This window comes from Podarcis gaigeae (genome assembly GCF_964106915.1).
Source record: "Podarcis gaigeae genome assembly, chromosome: 11".
Taxonomy (NCBI): Eukaryota; Metazoa; Chordata; class Lepidosauria; order Squamata; family Lacertidae; genus Podarcis; species Podarcis gaigeae.
The window spans coordinates 49,715,446-49,735,175 of record NC_139687.1 but is presented as its reverse complement, the minus strand read 5'-3'; the positions used below and the strand labels follow the sequence as shown (position 1 = coordinate 49,735,175).

The 19,730-nt window shown below is 49.3% G+C and overlaps 1 protein-coding gene across 1 annotated transcript; it reads left to right on the top strand.

The window, feature by feature from the left end:
* Positions 1 to 1,197: 1,197 nt before the first annotated feature.
* Positions 1,198 to 9,954, top strand: GRP (gastrin releasing peptide). The gene is made up of 3 exons (XM_083703759.1): positions 1,198 to 1,592; positions 5,805 to 6,055; positions 9,433 to 9,954. Exons 1-3 carry the CDS (start codon positions 1,415 to 1,417, stop codon positions 9,484 to 9,486), a joined length of 483 nt encoding a protein of 160 aa, XP_083559885.1. The 5' UTR covers positions 1,198 to 1,414; the 3' UTR covers positions 9,487 to 9,954.
* The last annotated feature ends 9,776 nt before the right edge of the window (positions 9,955 to 19,730 follow it).

Genomic DNA, 19,730 nt, shown 5'->3' with positions numbered 1-19,730 from the left:
TATATATTAAATTGCTGTCAACTAGCTACCGGACTAAGTTCGAAGTGCTGGTTTTACTGCATAAAGCCCTATACAGCTTGGGATCAGGATGCCTGTAGGATCTCCCCCCCCAAAAAAAAATAATACCCAATCCGCCACTGCACTCTGCAGGTGAGGGCTTCCCGGAGATGCCACCTTATCAGAATGCCCATCTCACGCAATACAGAAATCAGGCTTCTAGTGTCATGGCACCTGCCCTTTTCAAGTCCCTCCCGTTAAATATTAATTGGGCTGTCGTGGGAGGAAGCTGCCTCCGCAGCTCTCTTGCACCCCGGAGCCAGGGCCCGAAGGCCTGGCTGAGCCCCAGCGTCCCTTCCTGCAGCTCCAGACTTGATGAGGGAGCCTTTTGTGGTACACCTGGTTGCGCCCCCTCAAAACAATGTGCCCAGGGCCACGGACCCCCAAACCCCACGCTACACCACTGGTCTCCTCCCAGCACTTATTGCTGAAATGAGAGTGGACAGAAGCCCTTAGCTTTCAATACACCCTTACCTGCAGTGGGCAATTTCCCCTCAGAAGTCAGAGAAATGCACTTGGCACATGTTCAGAGGAACACTTCCAATTTATTAGGAGTTTAAGCATCTCAGGACTGAAATCTAGTCTGGGGCAAAGCCTTGATTTACCGCAGCTGGAATTATCATCATCATCATTTCTATACCACCCTATGCCATGGGTCTCCTCCCTCCTTAGGCTCTCTCTGACAGGACAGCCCCCCCCCCCCTTTCTAGAGGTAAGTGTGTGAGTGGGGCACACACTCTGCACTGTTTCAGAGGCACCCTCTCCTTTAGGAGGACTTCACAAGGCTGAGCTTTGGGAGCTGACGCCACCCCTTCTGGCATTATTCAGAATTGCTATCCCGCCCCTCGCCTGCCATGGGGCTCTCATATTTCTGACGGGCGCTGTTTTCCAACAGGCAGAAGTTCTCCAGGTGCCGTTTTATCCATCCTTGAATCTGAGCGGTGGGGGGGGGTATCTTTACCTGTAAGACTGGTGCTGGCAGCCTGCCGTGCAGCTGCTGAAGCCACAGACGGGGCGGGGGAGAGTGGGGTGGGGGAACCTTCCCCCAGAGGGTAGCACTGAAGCAGTGATGGCTGGACGGGTGGGCGTCAGAGGAAGGAGGAGCGATGGGTTGCGCTTTCGCCGTCGAGCCAGCCAGCCAGTCAGGCGGGCGGAGAGGCGCTGCTCCAGCAGCGCCCTCGAGGGGAGGCGTTAAGGGCTTGACCTTTCCTGCCCCCTCGCCCAGCCTGCATATAAAGGCAGGTCCCGGCCGAGGAGGCAGAAGCAGCGCCGCGCTCAGTCTCCGCCGCGACTCGCCGCTGCCCTTGATCAAGCAGAGCGCCGAGCCGCCCCGTCGAGGCCAAGCCCGGAACGCACCATGGCGCGCCCCGAGTTCCAGCTGCTGCCGAAGCCCCGCGGGCTCTTCTCGCTCCTGGGTCTCTTCGCCTTTGCGCTGCTGCTGGAGGGACGTGGCGTCCGCGCCGCGCCCTTGCAAGGCAGCGAGGGGGCGTCCCCCATGGCCAAGGTCTACCCCCGGGGCAGCCACTGGGCTGTGGGTGAGTATGCACGAACTGCTGGGCGCCCACGGTCGCCAAATATGTGTGTGTGTGTGTGTGTGTGGCGCGCGCTTTCTCTCCCCACCCCGACGCCGCGGTTGGCGCTTGACAGTGGAGCATCAGCCCCGAGGGAAAGTGAAAAGAGAGCGAGGTCTTTGCCGTGAGGAGCTTACAATTGCCGTTTCTGCAGGGGGAGCGAGTAGCATTCAGGGAGTGAGGGTTGAGCGGAGGGAAGGAGAGTGAGTTTTAGAGGGACGGAGGGAGGGATCTCGTACTTTCCCCCAACTTTGAAAAGCTGGCTTGGAGAGCATCCATCCGTCCGTTATCATTTTCCTCCCAGCCAAGCTCGGTACCCAACTTGGCGATGCAATGCCTCCCGTTTCCAGTGAGCATCCCCTCTAGCTTGCCTCGCTCCCGCGCCGCATCACGTTATCCCCTCCATCCTGTTCGTGTCAATCTATTCCGTGTGCAGACAGATGCGTTGCTGCTGATTTTTATTTTCCTGTTTTGGAAAAGAAATTGCGACTTCACACAGCAGGTCATTATTTTTTTGGGGGGGGGGGGCTTTGCTACCCTGTAGTCATAATCACCACTAGGTTCGACGGAGAAGAATCCCATCCCTTGGGTCTTTTCAGTCCTGACAAGTAGGTCAGCAAAACATTGCAGTGTGGAGTGCACCTGTTCAATGTCCCAGCCAATCAGCTTGTCATGCCTTTTGCCAGGATACTCCATTCCTCCCCACTTCTTCATTTCCTGTTCCTCAACTCTATTCTGTGCCAAATGAACATCTTTGGTCCTCAGTCGGCTGCTATTAAACACCCCTCACTTGGGTTCCCCCCCTCAAGCTTTTTTTTTTTGAGTGGGAGTGAGGTACTTGGGGTGGCCCCAAGCTTGCTAAAACATACTGATGAACTGTGGATGGTGTTGCCATTTGAGCTACATGGAGTTCTAAACTCAAGAGAACTGAGTTTTCTATTAAGATATAGGAGAACTAAATGAAATCTCCATTGACAGAGAGAGTATAGCTCTGAATACCAGGTGCTGAGGACAAACCAATCAGGGAGCACTGTTGCTCTCCATTCATGTATCTGGCCAGCCAGCCGCTGTTGGGCTAGATAGAGCCCTGGTCTAAACTATCAGGGTTTTTCTTAGGCTGTCATTGCACTGGTATCTGCTAGAGCTACTTTAGTTTCAGGATATCCTATTGTAAGGAGCAAAGGTTGTACTAGATCAGGGGTCTGCAACCCGCGGGTCCGGAGCCGCATGTGGCTCTTTTACATCTTTGCCGTGGCTCCGGGGCGGATACTAGCAAGGGGAGGAGGCGCATTGTGCGCCCCGACACTCCCCACTGTGGCGGGCGCTGTACTGGCTGTGACGTCGCATGGGGGCGGGGCGTGCGTTAGTCACGCACCGTCCCAACGTCACCTTCCCGGTTTTGCGGCTCCCAGTTTTTTTTCCTTCGGAAACGGGTCCAAGTGACTGTTTTTGTCTTAAAGGTTGCAGACCCCTGTACTAGATGAACAATAGGATCCCTGACAAGTTGGTCCCTACATCTTCTTATAAAATTTATGCCTTGTCTCTCCTGCCATTACGAAGACAGAACGCTGCCTTATTCACAATCAGAGCCCTGGTCCACTTAACCCAGTGCTGCCTACACGGATTGGCAGCTGTTTTCATGTTTTCAGAGATAGGTCCTCTGAGCTCTAGCTGGAAATGCTGTGGATTGAACCTGGAATGTTCTGCTCTGCCATAGCCCTTCCCTATTAGAAATAGCTTGCGAAATATTGCATTGATCTCTCTAAGCCACCTCCCCCTTTATCTGTAGCATCCAGTGAGAGCCAGTGTGGTGTAGTGGTTAAGAGCAGTGGACTTGTAATCTGATGAACCGGGTTCGCTTCCCCAATCCTCCACATGCAGCTGCTGGACTAGTCACACTTCTCTGAAGTTTCTCAGCCTCACTCACCTCACAGTGTCTGTTGTGGGGGAGGAAAGGAAAGGAGAATGTTAGCCGCTTTGAGACTCCTTCGGGTAGTGATAAAGCGGGATATCAAATCCAAACTCCTCCTCCTCCTCCTCCTCTTCTTCTTCCTCCTCCACACATCTGTACTATGCACAAGTATCTGCCGCCACTTTGCTTTTCTCCTTGAGATGGTTCATTCATGCTATCACATATTTCTTCCATGCAGACAGTTCCAGTCTTCCATAACTGAGTGCATGGATTTACAGAAGAGGGTTGTGTGTGTGTGAGAGAGAGAGGGGGGGGCAGGAAATCACAGGATTGGTTCACATCTGTGAATCTGTGGCTTTTCTCTGTTTGAGGGTAATTCCTCTCACGCCCATGACTGCATGACAAAATATCTAAGAGTGCTGAACGGTCCACGAAGACTGCCTACAGGTATCTCTGCAGTTGTGGTGGCCCTGCTTGCCACCTGGTATAATTTGGTGTGGTGTCTGTCATGACGCCCGTCATGCAACTTCAAGCATAGGGTCCGGCAAAGAGAGACTACCTATAAGTATTGTTGTTGTTGTTTAGTCGTTTAGTCATGTCCGGCTCTTCGTGACCCCCTGGACCAGAGCACGCCAGGCACTTCTGTCTTCCACTGCCTCCCGCAGTTTGGTCAAACTCATGCTGGTAGCTTCGAGAACACTATCCAACCATCTCATCCTCTGCCATCCCCTTCTCCTTGTGCCCTCCATCTTTCCCAACATCAGGGTCTTTTGCAGGGAGTCTTCTCTTCTCATGAGGTGGCCAAAGTATTGGAGCCTCAGCTTCACGATCTGTCCTTCCAGTGAGCACCTATAAGTATAGTTGGCTGCAAACCCCTTAACATGGTGGTATTAACCTCCCGACGCTACCAGCACCTATTGCAGTTGCAGGAGATGATACTGCCTGCCTGGAGACAGGTGACAATTTATTCCGGAGAGTAGAAATGATATGATGGGAACACAGCTCATCCCAACAGAACTTTACATATGTAGTTGCAAGTAACATTGATTTAACTAGAACAAGCTCCAAGAGAGGCTTTGCTTTTGAGCAGACAAGTTGCTGGAGAAATGGAAGCTCTTCACCCTTTCCCCACCAGCCATCAAAATCACCCTCCCCCACACTGCTTTTCTCCTCCTGCTCTCTAGATATATGTGTCTTTTTCAGGGACATTGGGTTGGGGGAAAGCAGCTTGGGGGAGGTCATCATTGGGCTCACCCACACTTTCGCTCGTCCTGTGTTTGATCGTATTGTGTTCTGATTAGTTGCCCAGGGTCCGAGAATTTTTCTTGTTCTGCAGCTGTGCCTTCGGAAAATTTGACCTTACCCACTGAACTGAAGCTCAATTGAGCAAAATCTGCCTCTTGATTTTCTGTGCATTCGGATAAGATACAAGTCAGCAGCTAAGATCGGATTTTCATACGGCACAGCCGAGGAACAATGAGGATAGCCCTCGCACCTGGGAAAATTAATTGGTGCACAATATGATAAAAATACGCAGCAACTGAAAGTGTAGATGAGCCCAAAGGTGGCAAGGTGGCCGGCAGGAATAGGGTTAAAGTCAGGAAAAGGTCTTTCATGTCTATTTTCGCCCATAATTTTTGCATGTTTCTGTAGGGCTTCAAAAGCTACAAATAATGTTTTCCTAGACTGGATTACCTGTGCCCAGAAGCACCCTAAATAATTTCACAATGGCTGCCATCACCACTCTGCTAGCCTGGTACTCTTATGAGGGTACCAACTTTGATGCACTTCTGTCTGATTCAGGCATTCCTTGCCGGACGATAGAATCACAGCATAAAGCAGATAGCTCAGTCTGTAGAGCATGAGACTCTTAATCTCAGGGTCGTGGGTGTTAAGTTGTGGGTGAACATATCAGACGACACATCGATTCTTCAACAGCTCTTGTTTATTCACAGGCCAGAACATAACTGAACTGAAGGGTTCAGCCAGCCTGCTTATATAGAGCTCCACTAGAACGCAACAGTAACCATTTTCTGTAACTATCCAATCACTGAACGTCACTTTCAATCCCTTATTTGCATATGTGGACCTGAGTGAAAACTATCTACAGTATCCCCCTGCTGGCCCAGGGTGAGAACTTCAGTACATAACAGTGGGTTTGAGCTCCACATTGGGCAAAAAGATTTCTGCATTGCAGGGGTTGGACAATCTACAGTTCTATGACTTTTGGCACCACTTTCATGGCATTTCGGTTCCTCTTGCAGGGCACTTCATGGGCAAAAAGAGCAGCGGAGATTTCCCTAACATATATGAAGAACGAAGTGAGTCACCTTTCTCTTTGCTACCCGATAATGCCAAGCAACTGGGAGACTATCTGCACTGGGAGGAAACATTCAAGCAGTTCCTTCAGCTTCTTGAGGGGAACGAAAACCAAAGTGCTCAGGTTCTTAGGGAAGAATCTCCGTTTCCTATCAAGAGCGCTTGGGAGGCAGAGGACAACAGCAGCCTCAAAGACGTAAGTGTAAACGCTTCCCTTCATCTCTGTGTTGACAAAAGTCACTTCAATAATGTAGATGGAGTCCAGAGAGGAAAGAAATCCTGACAACACTTTACTGAGCAAACTGAACAAAGTGTATAATTTGAGGAGGAACGAGCAGAGGGATTTTGCCTTTCTTAGTTCAGGCCTTGTAAGCAGCAGGGAAACATTCAGCCAAACACACAGAGGGAAAGTTCCCTGAGAACTGCACAGCCAATCAGAGTGTGTTCTGCCTCAGTAAATGTCAAGCTGCTCTGTCTGGTTGCTAAGCAACACTTCCACCATCCCCCTGTTGGTTAGCTGACTTATTGATCACAGAGTTAACCTTTGAGTTGCAAACTGAATGATCCTTGCTGCAGCACTTCCAACGCTTTCATTGACAATTTGAACATGGGAAGCTTCCTGTCACAGTTTGTTTCCTTTCGGTTTGTTTCCTTCAAACAAACATGCCAAACATGGTTCAACAGAGGTGAAAATACATCTGAGAAGGTCAGCAAGTTGAGCCTCAAAATAGGAACATGTGGGGAGGTAAAAAAGGTAAAGGGACCCCTGACCATTAGATCCAGTCGTGGCCGACTCTGGGGTTGCAGCGCTCTTCTCGCTTTATTGGCCGAGGGAGCTGGTGTACAGCTTCCGGGTCATGTGGCCAGCGAACCAGAGCAGCGCACGGAAACGGCGTTTACCTTCCCGCCAGAGTGGTACCTATTTATCTACTTGCACTTTGACGTGCTTTCGAACTGCTAGGTTGGCAGGAGCTGGGGCCGAGCAATGGGAGCTCACCCCATCGCGGGGATTCGAACCGCCGACCTTCTGATCGGCAAGTCCTAGGCTCTGTGGTTTAACAGTTAGCTCTGTGGAGGTAACTTATGCTAAATCAGACCATTGGTCCATCCAGCTCAGCACTGTCTCTGCTGACCAGCATTGGGTCTCTAAGATTTCAAGCAGGGATTTACCAACCCAGAGGTGCTGTGGACTGAACCTGGGAGCTTGTGCCTGCAAAACAGATGCTCCACCACTGAGCTACAACTGCTCCCCAATTAAAAAACCAACCGCTTTCAAGCATTACCTAGAATCCTAAATGGGGCTGTGAGGACCTCTCAGTCAACTATAATTGCACAACCTGAATTTGAAGGTATGTAATTGAATCCCATCCTGTAATAGTGACAATCTGGAAGTGCCCTACAAATGGCAAAAGACTGGATCTTGGAACTCTTACCTGTGGAGCATATTCTTAACCTCCCAATTTACACAAAGCACCTTTTAGCTTGTTGAAACATAAATAACGTACTGTCATGAGGTACTGGGAAGCTTGCTATACCGAAGGGGAAACAGCTCTCCCTTTCTGATTATTTTGATTTAATTTTCTAGAAAAACTGATTGATTTGTGCTTGGGGCGGCAGTAAATGAACTACAGCCCCAAGTAATGACTTTATTCTGACATGGTTCGGCCAGCGCCTTCATTATACACCTTAAGGGTGCTCAGCGAAAACGTTCCTCTTTAACCAGGCCTTTGGGTGATTGACATCCAATGCCCTTTTAAATATGTTGTGGAAGTGGAGAGCGGTATTGTTATCATTATAGTGAGGCAGCTATGTCAGGCAGCAGATGAGAGATGTGGGGCAGTAGTAGCAGTCCCTGGCTGTTCCTCCTGTGTCGCTTAACTATCCCCATCTGTTGAATGATTGATTATATTAATATACTGCTTTCATGCAACTGAATCGCAAAGTGGCTTACAAACAATAAATACAGTTGGACCTCGGGTTTTGAACGTAATCCGTTCCGGAAGACCGTTCGAGTTCCGAAACATTCGAAAACCAAAAACTCAATACGGAAGCCTCAATACAGAAAACTGAATATGGAAGCCACATAGCATGTTCAACTTCTGAGGCGTTTTCGAAAACCAAAGCATTTACTTCCAGGTTTACAGCATTCAAAAACCAAAATGTTCGTCAATGGAGACGTTTGAAAACCGAGGTACCACTGTAACAATAACATAATAGAACACCGCAAATGCAACATAAACTAGACAGAGTAGTTAACAAACCATCAGTGAAAACAATTACAATTCACCAGTAAAACAATTACAGTCACAACTTGGAAAAGATAAGCTAAACAGCGCAACAAAAGTCATATTATAGGATTGCTCAAAGTACTACAGTGGTCATAATCTATAAAACAATTTAACAACCTTGACAAAATAGCAACCGAAAGATAAGATAAGCACTGATATATTCGTTGACTCTTCCCAGCCCTGTGACTCATAATCTTCCACTCTGTTCAGTTCATTAAAAGACTCCATACACACTGCCCAAGCTTGACCTCTGAGGAGGTCACTTCAGTGCTGTTAATGCAGTGATTCGACTTCACCCTCACAGGGCCACACCATTGTCTCTTGAGACAATTGCCAACCACAGTGATATCTGCTGCCACATGGTCACTCTTGGTCCTCCTACTCTGTCCTGCTGCCTCGGGTCTGGTGGAGAATGCTCTCCTGTCACACCAGCGCTGGCATTAGTGGAGGCTAGTCTATACAGGGCAAATGGGCCAATACGCTGCCAGTCTGCCTTCGACCAACTCCTGTCCAACGCCAGCCTTACTTACAAGCAGTGCCGGATTTACGTATAAGCTAAATAAGCTATAGCTTAGGGCCCCACTCTCTTGGGGGCCCCAAAAAAATTTAAAGGGAAAAAACCTGCATGTACATTTCCAAAATATAAAAAACAAATAAAGGAATTTTTGTTATTGCCAAATGCCAATGTGTTTACATTATTACGTTTGTTATGAATAAAAAATCATTTTAAGTTGGAGCTTAATAATTATTTCACTATTAACATACTTCTTCTTAATTGTATTTCACTATTAATATACTTCTTCTTCATTGTATTTCAGTTCAACAATTACTTGATAAAATACCTATTTTGTTATGTGCAAATGGCTTTAGATACCTATTAGGTCCACAAATTACCATATAGCATATATTCAACACAAAAAACAGCGACAACTTGTTGTTGACAAAGGACAGCTGGACATATAAAGGGCCCCATTACCTTCAGTAGCTGAGAGCCTCGTCAGACCTAAATCTGGCCCTGCTTACAAATAGTCAGTGGGTGGCTCTGGCACTACCTGTTCTTGGTTTTCTGCCTTCCCCACCCCTACCAGTCCTAGTCTGCCCCACTGAAATGTGGGGAGCCACCCAGTTGGCTCCTGTTTGTGGAAGCCCTTCACCTCCAGCAGTGAAACATACTGGGCTGGAGCTGGTTGAGGGACCTATGACCTCTGCACCCATCACTGCAGAGGCTTTTGTCAAGATTGCCCTCTCACTGTTATTCTTTTTCCTCTCTCTGTGTCTTCATTAGATGATGGATTATCTGCTGCAAGCGATGGATAGAAAAGAGGCCTCTCCCAGTTGAAGCAACTGTCTCCCAGCACCGAAGGCACAGAATAATATCTTTGCGAAAGAGACTATTGGTTTCACAAGCATTTTATTGTATATGATAACTGATTTAAAAATAATAATATTATCTTTTGTGTTAAGCAAGATTTTTTCCCTCTCCCTTTGGCGTAAAAATAACCTGCTCACTTGTATTCCTAATCATGACGACACTCTTTGGAGGTGTTTATTTCCATCTGAGTAGCCTTTTCCCTCTTTCGAATGCATTTGTTTGTATGACAGCTTTTGCCACCCTTGGCACCCTCCAAAACACCTGGAGGGCGCTAGGTTGGCAAAAGCTGTTCTGCATTATTGTTGATGAAGGGTCTTCCAATTCTCTGACGGTAATTTGCCATTTCCTCTCCCTCCAATCACATCGTCTTTTGTGTTAACAATCATTCGATGTTTTTCAACATTCACAATAAACAAATATGTTTAAAAAAGGAAAGATTCCGAGGTTAGTGCTTTCATCTGTCTGAAACGCAGGTGATGCTGCAGTCTTGCTGAAGCGAACGGGCTTGAAGCGGTATGGGCTTGAATTTCTGGGGGCCATTTTTGTAAGCTGCCCGGAGCTCCAAGATGGAGGAAAGGTGGCATACAAAAACAAAGGAAACATATGTACGATAATAAATGCACACCTATTTGCGTGTGTGTTTTGATGCATTTATCTTTAAAAGGCATAAACTTTTAAATGTGAAATGGTACAGAGAAGTCTGAAGCGAAATTTTAAAGGGACAAATAGATTATAAACCAAATAACGACTATATTTATAAAACGACGGATAGGTTTTTAAAACAAGGAAGTTCAAAAGCATACCTCTCTCTGGAGGGCATTTTCAATTTCACATACAGTGGTACCTCGGGTTACATACGCTTCAGGTTACAGACTCTGCTAACCCAGACATATTACCTCAGGTTAAGAACTTTGCTTCAGGATAAGAACAGAAATTGTGCTCTGGCAGCACAGCGGCAGCAGGAGGCCCCATTAGCTAAAGTGGTGCTTCAGGTTAACAACAGTTTCAGGTTAAGAACGGACCTCCAGAACGAATTAAGAACTTAACCTGAGGTACCACTGTATCTGTCCATGGGGCGGCAACTGGTGAGGAATGAGACCTTGTTGGGGGATAGCTTGACGAAGATGCCGGTCCAGCAAACGGCAGCTGTGAAAAAGGAAAATTCCATGCTAGGGATAATCAGGAAAGGCATTGAAAACCAACGCTGTTATACAATCTATGATGCAACTGCGTCTGGAATACTGTGCATTGTTCTGGGTCACTGCGTCCACTCAAAGAGGAAATTGTGGAATGGGAAAAGGTTCAGAAAAGAACAACTGAAATGTCTGCCTGGACTGCTCAGTCGGCTAGAGTGTGATAATGTCATGGTTGCAGGTTCGATCCCTGCACAGGACAGCTGTATATTTCTGCATTGCAGGGGGTTGGACTAGAAAGGAAGTACAGTGGCACCTCGGGTTAAGTACTTAATTCGTTCCAGAGGTCCGTTCTTAACCTGAAACTGTTCTTAACCTGAAGCACCACTTTAGCTAATGGGGCCTCCTGCTGCTGCTGCCGGAGCACGATTTCTGTTCTCATCCTGAAGCAAAGTTCTTAACCTGAGGTAATATTTCTGGGTTAGCGGAGTCTGTAACCTGAAGCGTACGTAACCTGAAGCATATGTAACCTGAGGTATCACTGTACTTCTTCACATAAGTGAGGAAGTGATGCGTTACAAACTGGGATGGCTTCAAAGGCGGGTTAGACAAAATCCTGAAGCAGTAGTCTATCACTGACTATTAAGCCCAATGACTACGTTCTACCTTCACTGTAAGAGGTAAGATGCTTCTGAATACCAGTTGATGGGAGTCACCAAATAGTGCTGATGTCTCAGGTTCTGCTTGCAGACTTCTCATAAGTATCTGGCTGGGCACGGTGGGAAGCCACAGAGTTGATCCAGCAGGGCTTTTGTTCTTAGTCCGTGAGCCCACACAAAGGAGGTCCCCCCACCCGCCTTTGCACATGGAGAACGTGCTTCTCCCAAAGAAGGAACACAGAGAAGCACAGACCCCCCCACCTTTTATTTAACACCTGATTTATACAACACATTTCATAAAGCACAGCAACAGTGATGAAACGTAATAAAACAATCACCCAGTGAAAACTGCGTGCGATACTCTGTGGCTTGTGAATTTCCAGAACGGTTCAGTCTTGAAAACTGAAAGCTGCTCATAACCCGCCTACTTTCAGCAGCCAGAAACATCATAGCCAGACACTGGAGAAACCTGCCAGGAGTAAGCATGGACCAATGGTACCAAATAGTATAGGAAACATCCTTACAGTAGTATCTCGGGTTACATACGCTTCAGGTTATAGACTCCGCTAACCCAGAAATAGTGCTTCAGGTTAAGAACTTTGCTTCAGTATAAGAACAGAAATCGTGCTCCGGCGGCACAGTGGCAGCAGGAGGCCCCATTAGCTAAAGTGGTGCTTCAGGTTAAGAACAGTTTCAGGTTAAGAACGGACCTCAGGAACGAAGTAAGTACTTAACCCGAGGTACCACTGTACTAGAAAAATTAACCAATAAACTGAAACGGGGACAAATAGAAGAAGATGCCTTTATCCCGGTATGGTTCCCCTTTATCACATACATGGCCCAACAAGGCAATGACAAAAATCCACCAACAACATACAAATCAATATGGCGAACCTGATCTAAAACACCCACCCACTCACACATGAAAATAAAGTTCACCACAGCCAACCGCAAACAAACAACCACACCCTAGGCCAACCCCAACCTCTCTCACCACCAAAGGAAGACAAGTGAATAGCAGAGAACCTGCACAAGCGACGCTGACACAAAACCCCACATATATTAAGTAAAATAGAATCATTGCCACCCGACCCCACCCCCACTCACCTTTCCCCCCTCCACCTCTTTCCCCCTTTTCTTCCTAATGTCTCAACAAGTGAAACTGATCTATAAAAAATGTTACTTGAAAAGAGAGAGAGAGAGAGATTGCACATACTTCTGTAAACCAAGAAAATTTTTAATAAAAACAAAACAAAACAAAACAAACCCTGAAAGCTGAACTCAACGGTGCCATTGATTTGATTCAGCAAGGGAGCCCTTCCGTTCTCAAATCACTCCTCCTAGCAGCGAGCTCAGGTGGCGAGCGCCGACAGCGATGCAGTCAAAACGGAGCCCCCGAGAAATGGAAAAGATGGATTAGCACACTTGAGGGAACCCTCAGGTTTACAGAAGTCAGAAAATATTTTTCTTAAAAAATGGGGGAAAGGCCAGTGAAGACCGAGCATACCTACTAGCCGCAGAATTTCTGGTATCAGCAGGTTAAAGAAACAGACACTGTGGGGAGGGGGGAATGGAGAATGAAGTATCCTGGTATAGATACTGCAACTTGTTTATACTGTTTGCTCTGCAAGGTGTCTCCAATGCTGCTACCACATAACTTATTGTCTGGAGGGATTGTTGTGTAACGCACGCACGCAGACACAAACATTTGTGGCACAAAGCGTTACAGGGTTTCGGCAGACTGGGAACAAAGCGGTAGGCCCACCGAAAATGTTTGCGGGTGCAAATGGTATTGCCAGTGGGATCAATCCCCAAGAGCACAAGGAACACAAATAATCATGCACATGAAAAGGATGTCTGGAGAGGCCCTGGGTCAATTTGATATTGCAAAGGTGTGTGCTTTTTTTCTCTTTGAGAGAAATTGCGCCCCGCCAACAACTCTTCAAACACCCAGAAGTGGGGAGGAAGATTTGTTGAGAGGAATCTTGCTTTAGCAGTGCTAACAGTAAACACTGTAATCAGATCAGGACTAATCCGCCAAGATAAGCAAATGTGAGTCACAATCCCAGAGCCTAACGGAAACTTCTAGAAGCAACACTGTAAACACTGTTGAGTCTAGAGTGCCTCTCTTGAGAACATGCTCAGTGCAGGAGAGTGTCATGCTGAAGTTGTTCAGGGTGGCCACTTACCCAACACACACACACTCATAAGACAAACAAGGACACAGATCTGCATCTGCTAATGCACATATATAGGTGCAAATTTAGAAACGATTGTTTTAAATCGAAATATAAGACACCTCACCATAGTGGAGAAGACTGTGACGGGCTGACCTGTGTACCTGCTCTGTCTGCTGCCAACTGTTGATGGGCAAGTTCCTTGCTCACCTGTTTTAGGATTCTCTCTCTTTAAAACAGACCGGGATTAGGCAGCAATTCAAACAGAAGACGATGCTCTGTAAATCAGGGCGCATGACCGCACTATACTTTGGGGGTTGGAGACACCTTTTTCAGCTCAGGACCCACTTCTAGGGCAACCTACAGCATTTTTCTGTTTAATAATGAGCAGGTTTAATAATGTTTAATAATGAGCTGGAAGGACAGATCCTGAAGCTGAGGCTCCAGTACTTCGGCCACCTCATGAGAAGAGAAGACTCCCTGGAAAAGACCCTGATGTTGGGAGAAGGGGACAAGGAGAAGGGGACGACAGAGGACGAGATGGTTGGACGGTGTTCTCAAAGCTACCAGCATGAGTTTGACCATGCTGCAGGAGGCGGTGGAAGACAGGAGTGCCTGGCGTGCTCTGGTCCAGGGGGTCACGAAGAGTCGGACATGACTAAACAACAACAACAATGAGCAGGTCGGAGGAGTTAAACAAGAAATGGTTTTTATTAAAGGACTATATGCAACAGGTCTTTTCTCCTTTAGTTACTCTCTTACCCTGTTCTAACCTCGCACTGCTGCTTGGGCCTAACCTACTAAGTGAGATGTGGGAGCTGCCCTTAATGGCCTTTTTTTTTTTTTTTTTACTTATGCCAGCCAAGCGGAGACACTTGGGCTGTTAAAGTAGGAGCAGTGCGAGGTGCAGCCTGGGGAGAATTCTAAGGGCCACACAGAGTGACACCAAGGGCCGCACATCAGGAACTCAAGGAGCTTCAACTGTGCACTTCCAAAGTTATGTGGCTGGGGCCTATCCTGTTAAGCCCCTGTGTGCCAGGGCCAAAACAGGTGTAGATGGAAACAGGATTATGCAACCTCCGTCCCAGGCAGGCCTTAGGAAGCCTCTGAATTTGCCCAGCCTGCAGTGTCCATATTGTCCAGGGAGAGTCCAGGATTTACAGAAGCCATCCCAGTTTCTGTTTTGATCACTTTTCCTTAGGATGTCCCTGTTTTCATTGGAGACATGTTTGAGGCTATGGAGTTATACGACCTCCGAGCCAAAAGAGATAAGTAACTACAAGTATACAACTTTTAGAAGGCATCTGAAGGCAGCCCTGTATAGGGAGGTTTTTAAATGTTTAATTTTTATTAAGTTTTGATATATATTGGAAGCCTCCCAGAGTGGCTGAGGCAACCCTGTCAGAGGGGTGGGGTATAACTAAAATATAGTTGTCAGGGTTTCAGGGACAGAGAGCGAGGGGGAGGGGTCCCAGGGTGACGAGGAAGAGGACGACGATGACCCGAGGTTGTCAGTGAGTCCGTCAAGTGAATCCGAGGATTCCCAAAAGGGAGCCCCCCTGGTCAGGCCAAGGGGCAGTAGAGAGGGAAGCAGTCAGAAGCAGGGGAACGAAGAGGGAATCCCCAGTGGGGGTTGGAGATCGGAACCGGCCTCTCCGTCGGAACGGAGTGAAGGGGGTGGAGTTACCAGTGTGTCAGAAAGAGCAGAACAGGGAGCAGAGAGGGGAAGGAGTTCGGAGCAGAACATCCTGCCGGAAGGGGAGGAGTGTAGTACCGAGAGTAGCGTAACGGTCGAAAGGAAGGTCAGAGGCAACGTACGCGCGCCAAGTTCAAATGTGGAGGCGCGCGGAAATGAGGAGAGCCCTGAGGAGGAGCCTGGTCCCAAAGCACGAAGGAGGGGGGAGCAGAAGACTCAGCCTCGGGGGAGTCCCGAAGGGAGGGAGCACAGGGGGGCAGAAAGACCCTGCGGAAAAGGAAGGAGAGGAAAAGGTGGAGCAGTACAAGCCTCTTAAGCTGGTGCAGGGGCGGGACTGACTCAGAGGGGACTTCAAACATCTAAGGGTAAAAGATGCTGAGCCACGGAGCTTGGATGTAACGACAACAATGTTCTTCAATAAAACCTTTTGTATATAACTTGGACTGGATTTTGGTCTCTTGTGAGCTGGGACCTTGGGTGGCTCTGACAGTAAGTCCCCTCCCAAAGAACGCAAATTTTTTTTTTGCAAAGCTCACAAACGGTGACAGCCATGAGTGCGGAGGATCAGCTGACAGCACTACGAACTACAGTTTCCGAACTCACTGCTGCAGTCCTTGCGTCTCAGAAGAAGCATGACGAAATGGAGAAGCGCTGCCAGGACCTGCAAACAAGGTGGGAGCGTGCAAACAGGGAAGGGTTCCCAGGGTCCAGATCAGAGGGCATTGGACTTGGAAGGCGGGGGGGCAGCCTAGTCACCCACTTCGATGGGAACCTGAAGCACTACCCCAGTTTCAGAGCAGACGTTTTGTATGCATTACACTTGCTTCGTCATGACTTTAAAGATGAGGAGGAGAAAGTGGGGTTTATTGTTTCTCACTTGCATGGGCCGGCCAGAGACTGGTTGCGCAATTTGTGGCGTGAAGATGGCCCTGCCCGCCGCGATTCTGATGAATTCATTAAAGCGATGGATGCCTGCTTCCAGTCAACCGTAGATTTGGATCTTGCACGCAGGGAGATATTTGGACTGCGGCAAGGCAAAGCCACTGTGCGTCAGTACCATTCCAGATTTTTTGCTTTACTGACTGCGTTACGCTGGGAGAAAGACTGCACACCTGTGAGGGATTTGTTCTGGGAGGGTCTCAGCGGTCCCATAAAGGACGAACTTGCCAGGGGAGACAGACCTCAGACCCTGGAGGAGGTGGTGCAGAGGGCTCTGGCGATTGGGATACGTCACGAGGGACGTCCTTGGCACAATGAGGAAGAACGTCAGGTGCGTCCACCAGCGAGGACGTCTTCTTTCATCCCCAGGGAGTTCAGTCAGTCACATCCCTCGCCGCTAGGGAGGCAGGGGGAGGAGCCGATGGAACTTGGTGGTGCTAAGGCTCATGCAACAGCCAGAGCCCCAGTTTCCGGTGCAGTAAAGGCGAAGCCTCCTAGAGGGACCAGGAAGTGTTACATCTGCGACAGTGCACTGCACATGGCAAAAGAGTGCCCCCAGAGGCTCCAGAAGCACACTGCAGCTTTAGCGACGGTAGCTGCAGAAGTGATCCAGGAAGAGGAACCTCAGGGAAACGACAATGCCTGGCTGCAAGCAGGATTGCTGGGGCTCAGCCAGGCGAATCTGTAGAACAGTCCCCAGCGTCTTTGCAACCCACAGACCCTTTACCACCCAAGCCAGCGGTGCAGCTCACTGCAACACTTCAGTTGCCAAATGGGACCACCCTAGAAGTGCCCCTCACGATCGATTCGGGGAGCAACGCCGATTTCGTGGGGATGCAATTCGTCAAGCAGCATCGCATAGCGCTTCTGCCCGCCACAACGCCTCTGAACGTAGTCACGGTGGATGGCAGGAAATTGCTAGGAGGGCAAGTTGTGCAACAGACACCTCCCATGGTGATGCGGATAGGAGATCACCGAGAAGTCATTAGCTTCAATGTCACCCAACTGTCTGACACGCCTATAGTATTAGGCATGAGTTGGCTGGAGAGACACAGTCCTGCTGTAGCGTGGTACCAACGCCAGATCACCTTTTGCTCATCGTACTGTGCTCAAAATTGCATCCAGTCCTGCCAGGAGGAGGGGGCTGAGCACCAGCTGCGACTTGGCATGGTGCAGGCAGTACCTAGCAAGTACGAAGGGTTCCTGGAGGTTTTCTGCGAGAAGGAAGCTGACCAGTTGCCGCCCCACAGACCTTATGATTGTGCCATCGACCTGGTGCCGGGGGCGCAGTTGCCGACTGCAAAACTGTATTCCATGTCTGAGGACGAGATGCAAGAGCTCAGGGAGTTCATAGAGCACAATTTGAAGCGTGGATTCATCCGGGAATCGAAAGCAGTGGGGGGCAGTCCTGTGTTCTTTGTAAAGAAGAAAGACACGCCCCAAAAAAGACTCATTGTGGATTATAGGTTCATAAACAGTATGACCAAGCCCAAGGCCTTCCCCATGCCCAAGATAGATGATCTCCTAGCAACCGTGAGGAAGGGGAAGATCTTCACCAAGTTGGATCTGCGTGGAGCGTATAACCTCATACGCATCCGGGAGGGCGATGAGTGGAAAACGGCCATGTTCACGCCTCTGGGCACGTATGAATACAGAGTTATGCCGTTTGGTCTCCAAAATGGATCTCACGTATTCCAAGCCTTTATGCATCACGTGCTAGCGGGACTCCTCTACAAGAAATGTGTGTGTTTCCTCGACGACATCCTGATCTTTTCGGAGACGGAAGAGGCCCACGAGAGGGACGTAAAGGAAGTCCTGCAAAGACTACGGGAGAACAGGCTCTACGCCAAGTTAGAGAAGTGCCAGTTTGATGTGACGGAGGTGGATTTCCTGGGCTACAAGCTGTCCGACAAGGGGCTGGCCATGGACAGCGTCAAGGTCCGCGCGGTGTTGGACTGGGAGAGCCCACGCAATCGGAAGGAAGTCCAGAGATTCGTCGGCTTCGCCAACTTCTACCGCAAATTCATCAGAGGTTTTGCAAAGGAGACAGCAGCGATCACGGACACTCTGAGTTCCAAGAAGAAGAGGTTCGTGTGGACGGAACAGGCGGAGCGCTCTTTTCGGAAGCTTAAAAGCCTTTTCACCTCCGAGGAGCAGCTGCTGCACGTGGATCCAGGCAGGCCCATGCGAGTAGAGACCGACGCGTCAGACAGGGCGGTTGGAGCCGTGCTCCTGCAAGAAGATCCACATGGGAACTGGAGACCCGGTGCCTTTTACTCCCGAAAGCTCAGCAAGGCGGAGCAAAACTACACCATATGGGACAGAGAGCTGTTGGCCATTCAAGCAGCGTTCAAAGCGTGGCGACACTTCCTCATAGGAGCCAAGCACACAGTACAGGTCCGCACGGATCACAAGAACCTAGAGTATTGGCGCACGGCGAAGCTCCAAAGCCAGAGACACATGCGCTGGGCGGAATTCTTCGCGGATTTCGACTTCCAGATAGAGTACATCCCCGGAGATTCCAACGTTATAGCCGATGCGCTATCCAGGAAACCGCAATATCTCGATGAAGCGACACCAGTAGCAGCCAGGCACATTTTCGCACCACAGGCGTGGTCGTGCGCTGCCATCACAGTAGATCTGGACGCGGTGCAACGCGCGTTGCAAGTGGATCAGTTCGCACAGTCCAAAATGGAGGAGTTGCGCAGAGGTGTGCAGAGTGGCAAAGATTTCCAACTACGCGACGGGCTGCTAACTCGCAAAGGTGCCCTCTACGTGCCAAGCGACGAGCTTCGCGCAAAGGTTCTGCAGCAGTTGCACGACGCCCCCAGTGCGGGCCACTTCGGCAAGGAGAAGACAATAGAACTGGTGGCAAGGGACTTTTGGTGGCCTCGGATGCGTGGAGAGGTAGCGGATTACGTCGCCAGGTGTGACACTTGTCAAAGGTCCAAGCCAGTACACCAGAAGCCAGCGGGGCTGTTGGAACCGCTGGAAACGCCACAGCAACCGTGGGAGAGGGTAGCCCTGGACTTCGTTACTGACCTGCCCAGCTCCAGAGGGAAGACGGCGGTACTGGTGGTTGTGGACCTGTTCACCAAGATGGCGCACTTCATTCCGTGCGCAAAGGTGGCGACGGCGGAACAGACTGCCAAACTCTTCATTGATCACGTGTTCAAGGTGCATGGGCTGCCGCAGTCCATCCTGTCCGACAGGGGGCGCCAGTTTGTTTCCAATTTTTGGCAGAAGCTTTTAGGTATCCTGAACGTCAAGATCAACCTTACGTCGGCGAGACACCCACAGACCAACGGCCAAGCTGAGAGGGTCAACGCGATCATGCAGCAGTACCTGAGATGTTACGCCAATCAGCGACCCGCAGCTTGGGTGGACTACCTGCCGATGGCAGAGTTTGCCTATAACAACACGAAGCACGCGTCCACGGGGGTGACGCCGTTCTTCGCGAACAACGGTCGTCATCCCAGAACCTTCCCGGGGTTCGGGGCACCGAGAGAGGGGGTGCCGCAAGAAGCCGACCAGTTTGCAGCGGAGCTGCAGGAGGTGCACGAAGAGTTGCGGAGACATTTGGAGCTGGCCAAGCAAGCATATAAGG

Bases quoted from the DNA above. Each gene is read 5' to 3' on its own strand.
- GRP (XM_083703759.1), top strand. From the start codon at position 1,415: ATGGCGCGCCCCGAGTTCCAGCTGCTGCCGAAGCCCCGCGGGCTCTTC. The intron at 1,593-5,804 runs GTGAGTATGCAC...TTCCTCTTGCAG, and splicing joins GGGCAGCCACTGGGCTGTGG to GGCACTTCATGGGCAAAAAG. The intron at 6,056-9,432 runs GTAAGTGTAAAC...TGTCTTCATTAG, and splicing joins ACAACAGCAGCCTCAAAGAC to ATGATGGATTATCTGCTGCA.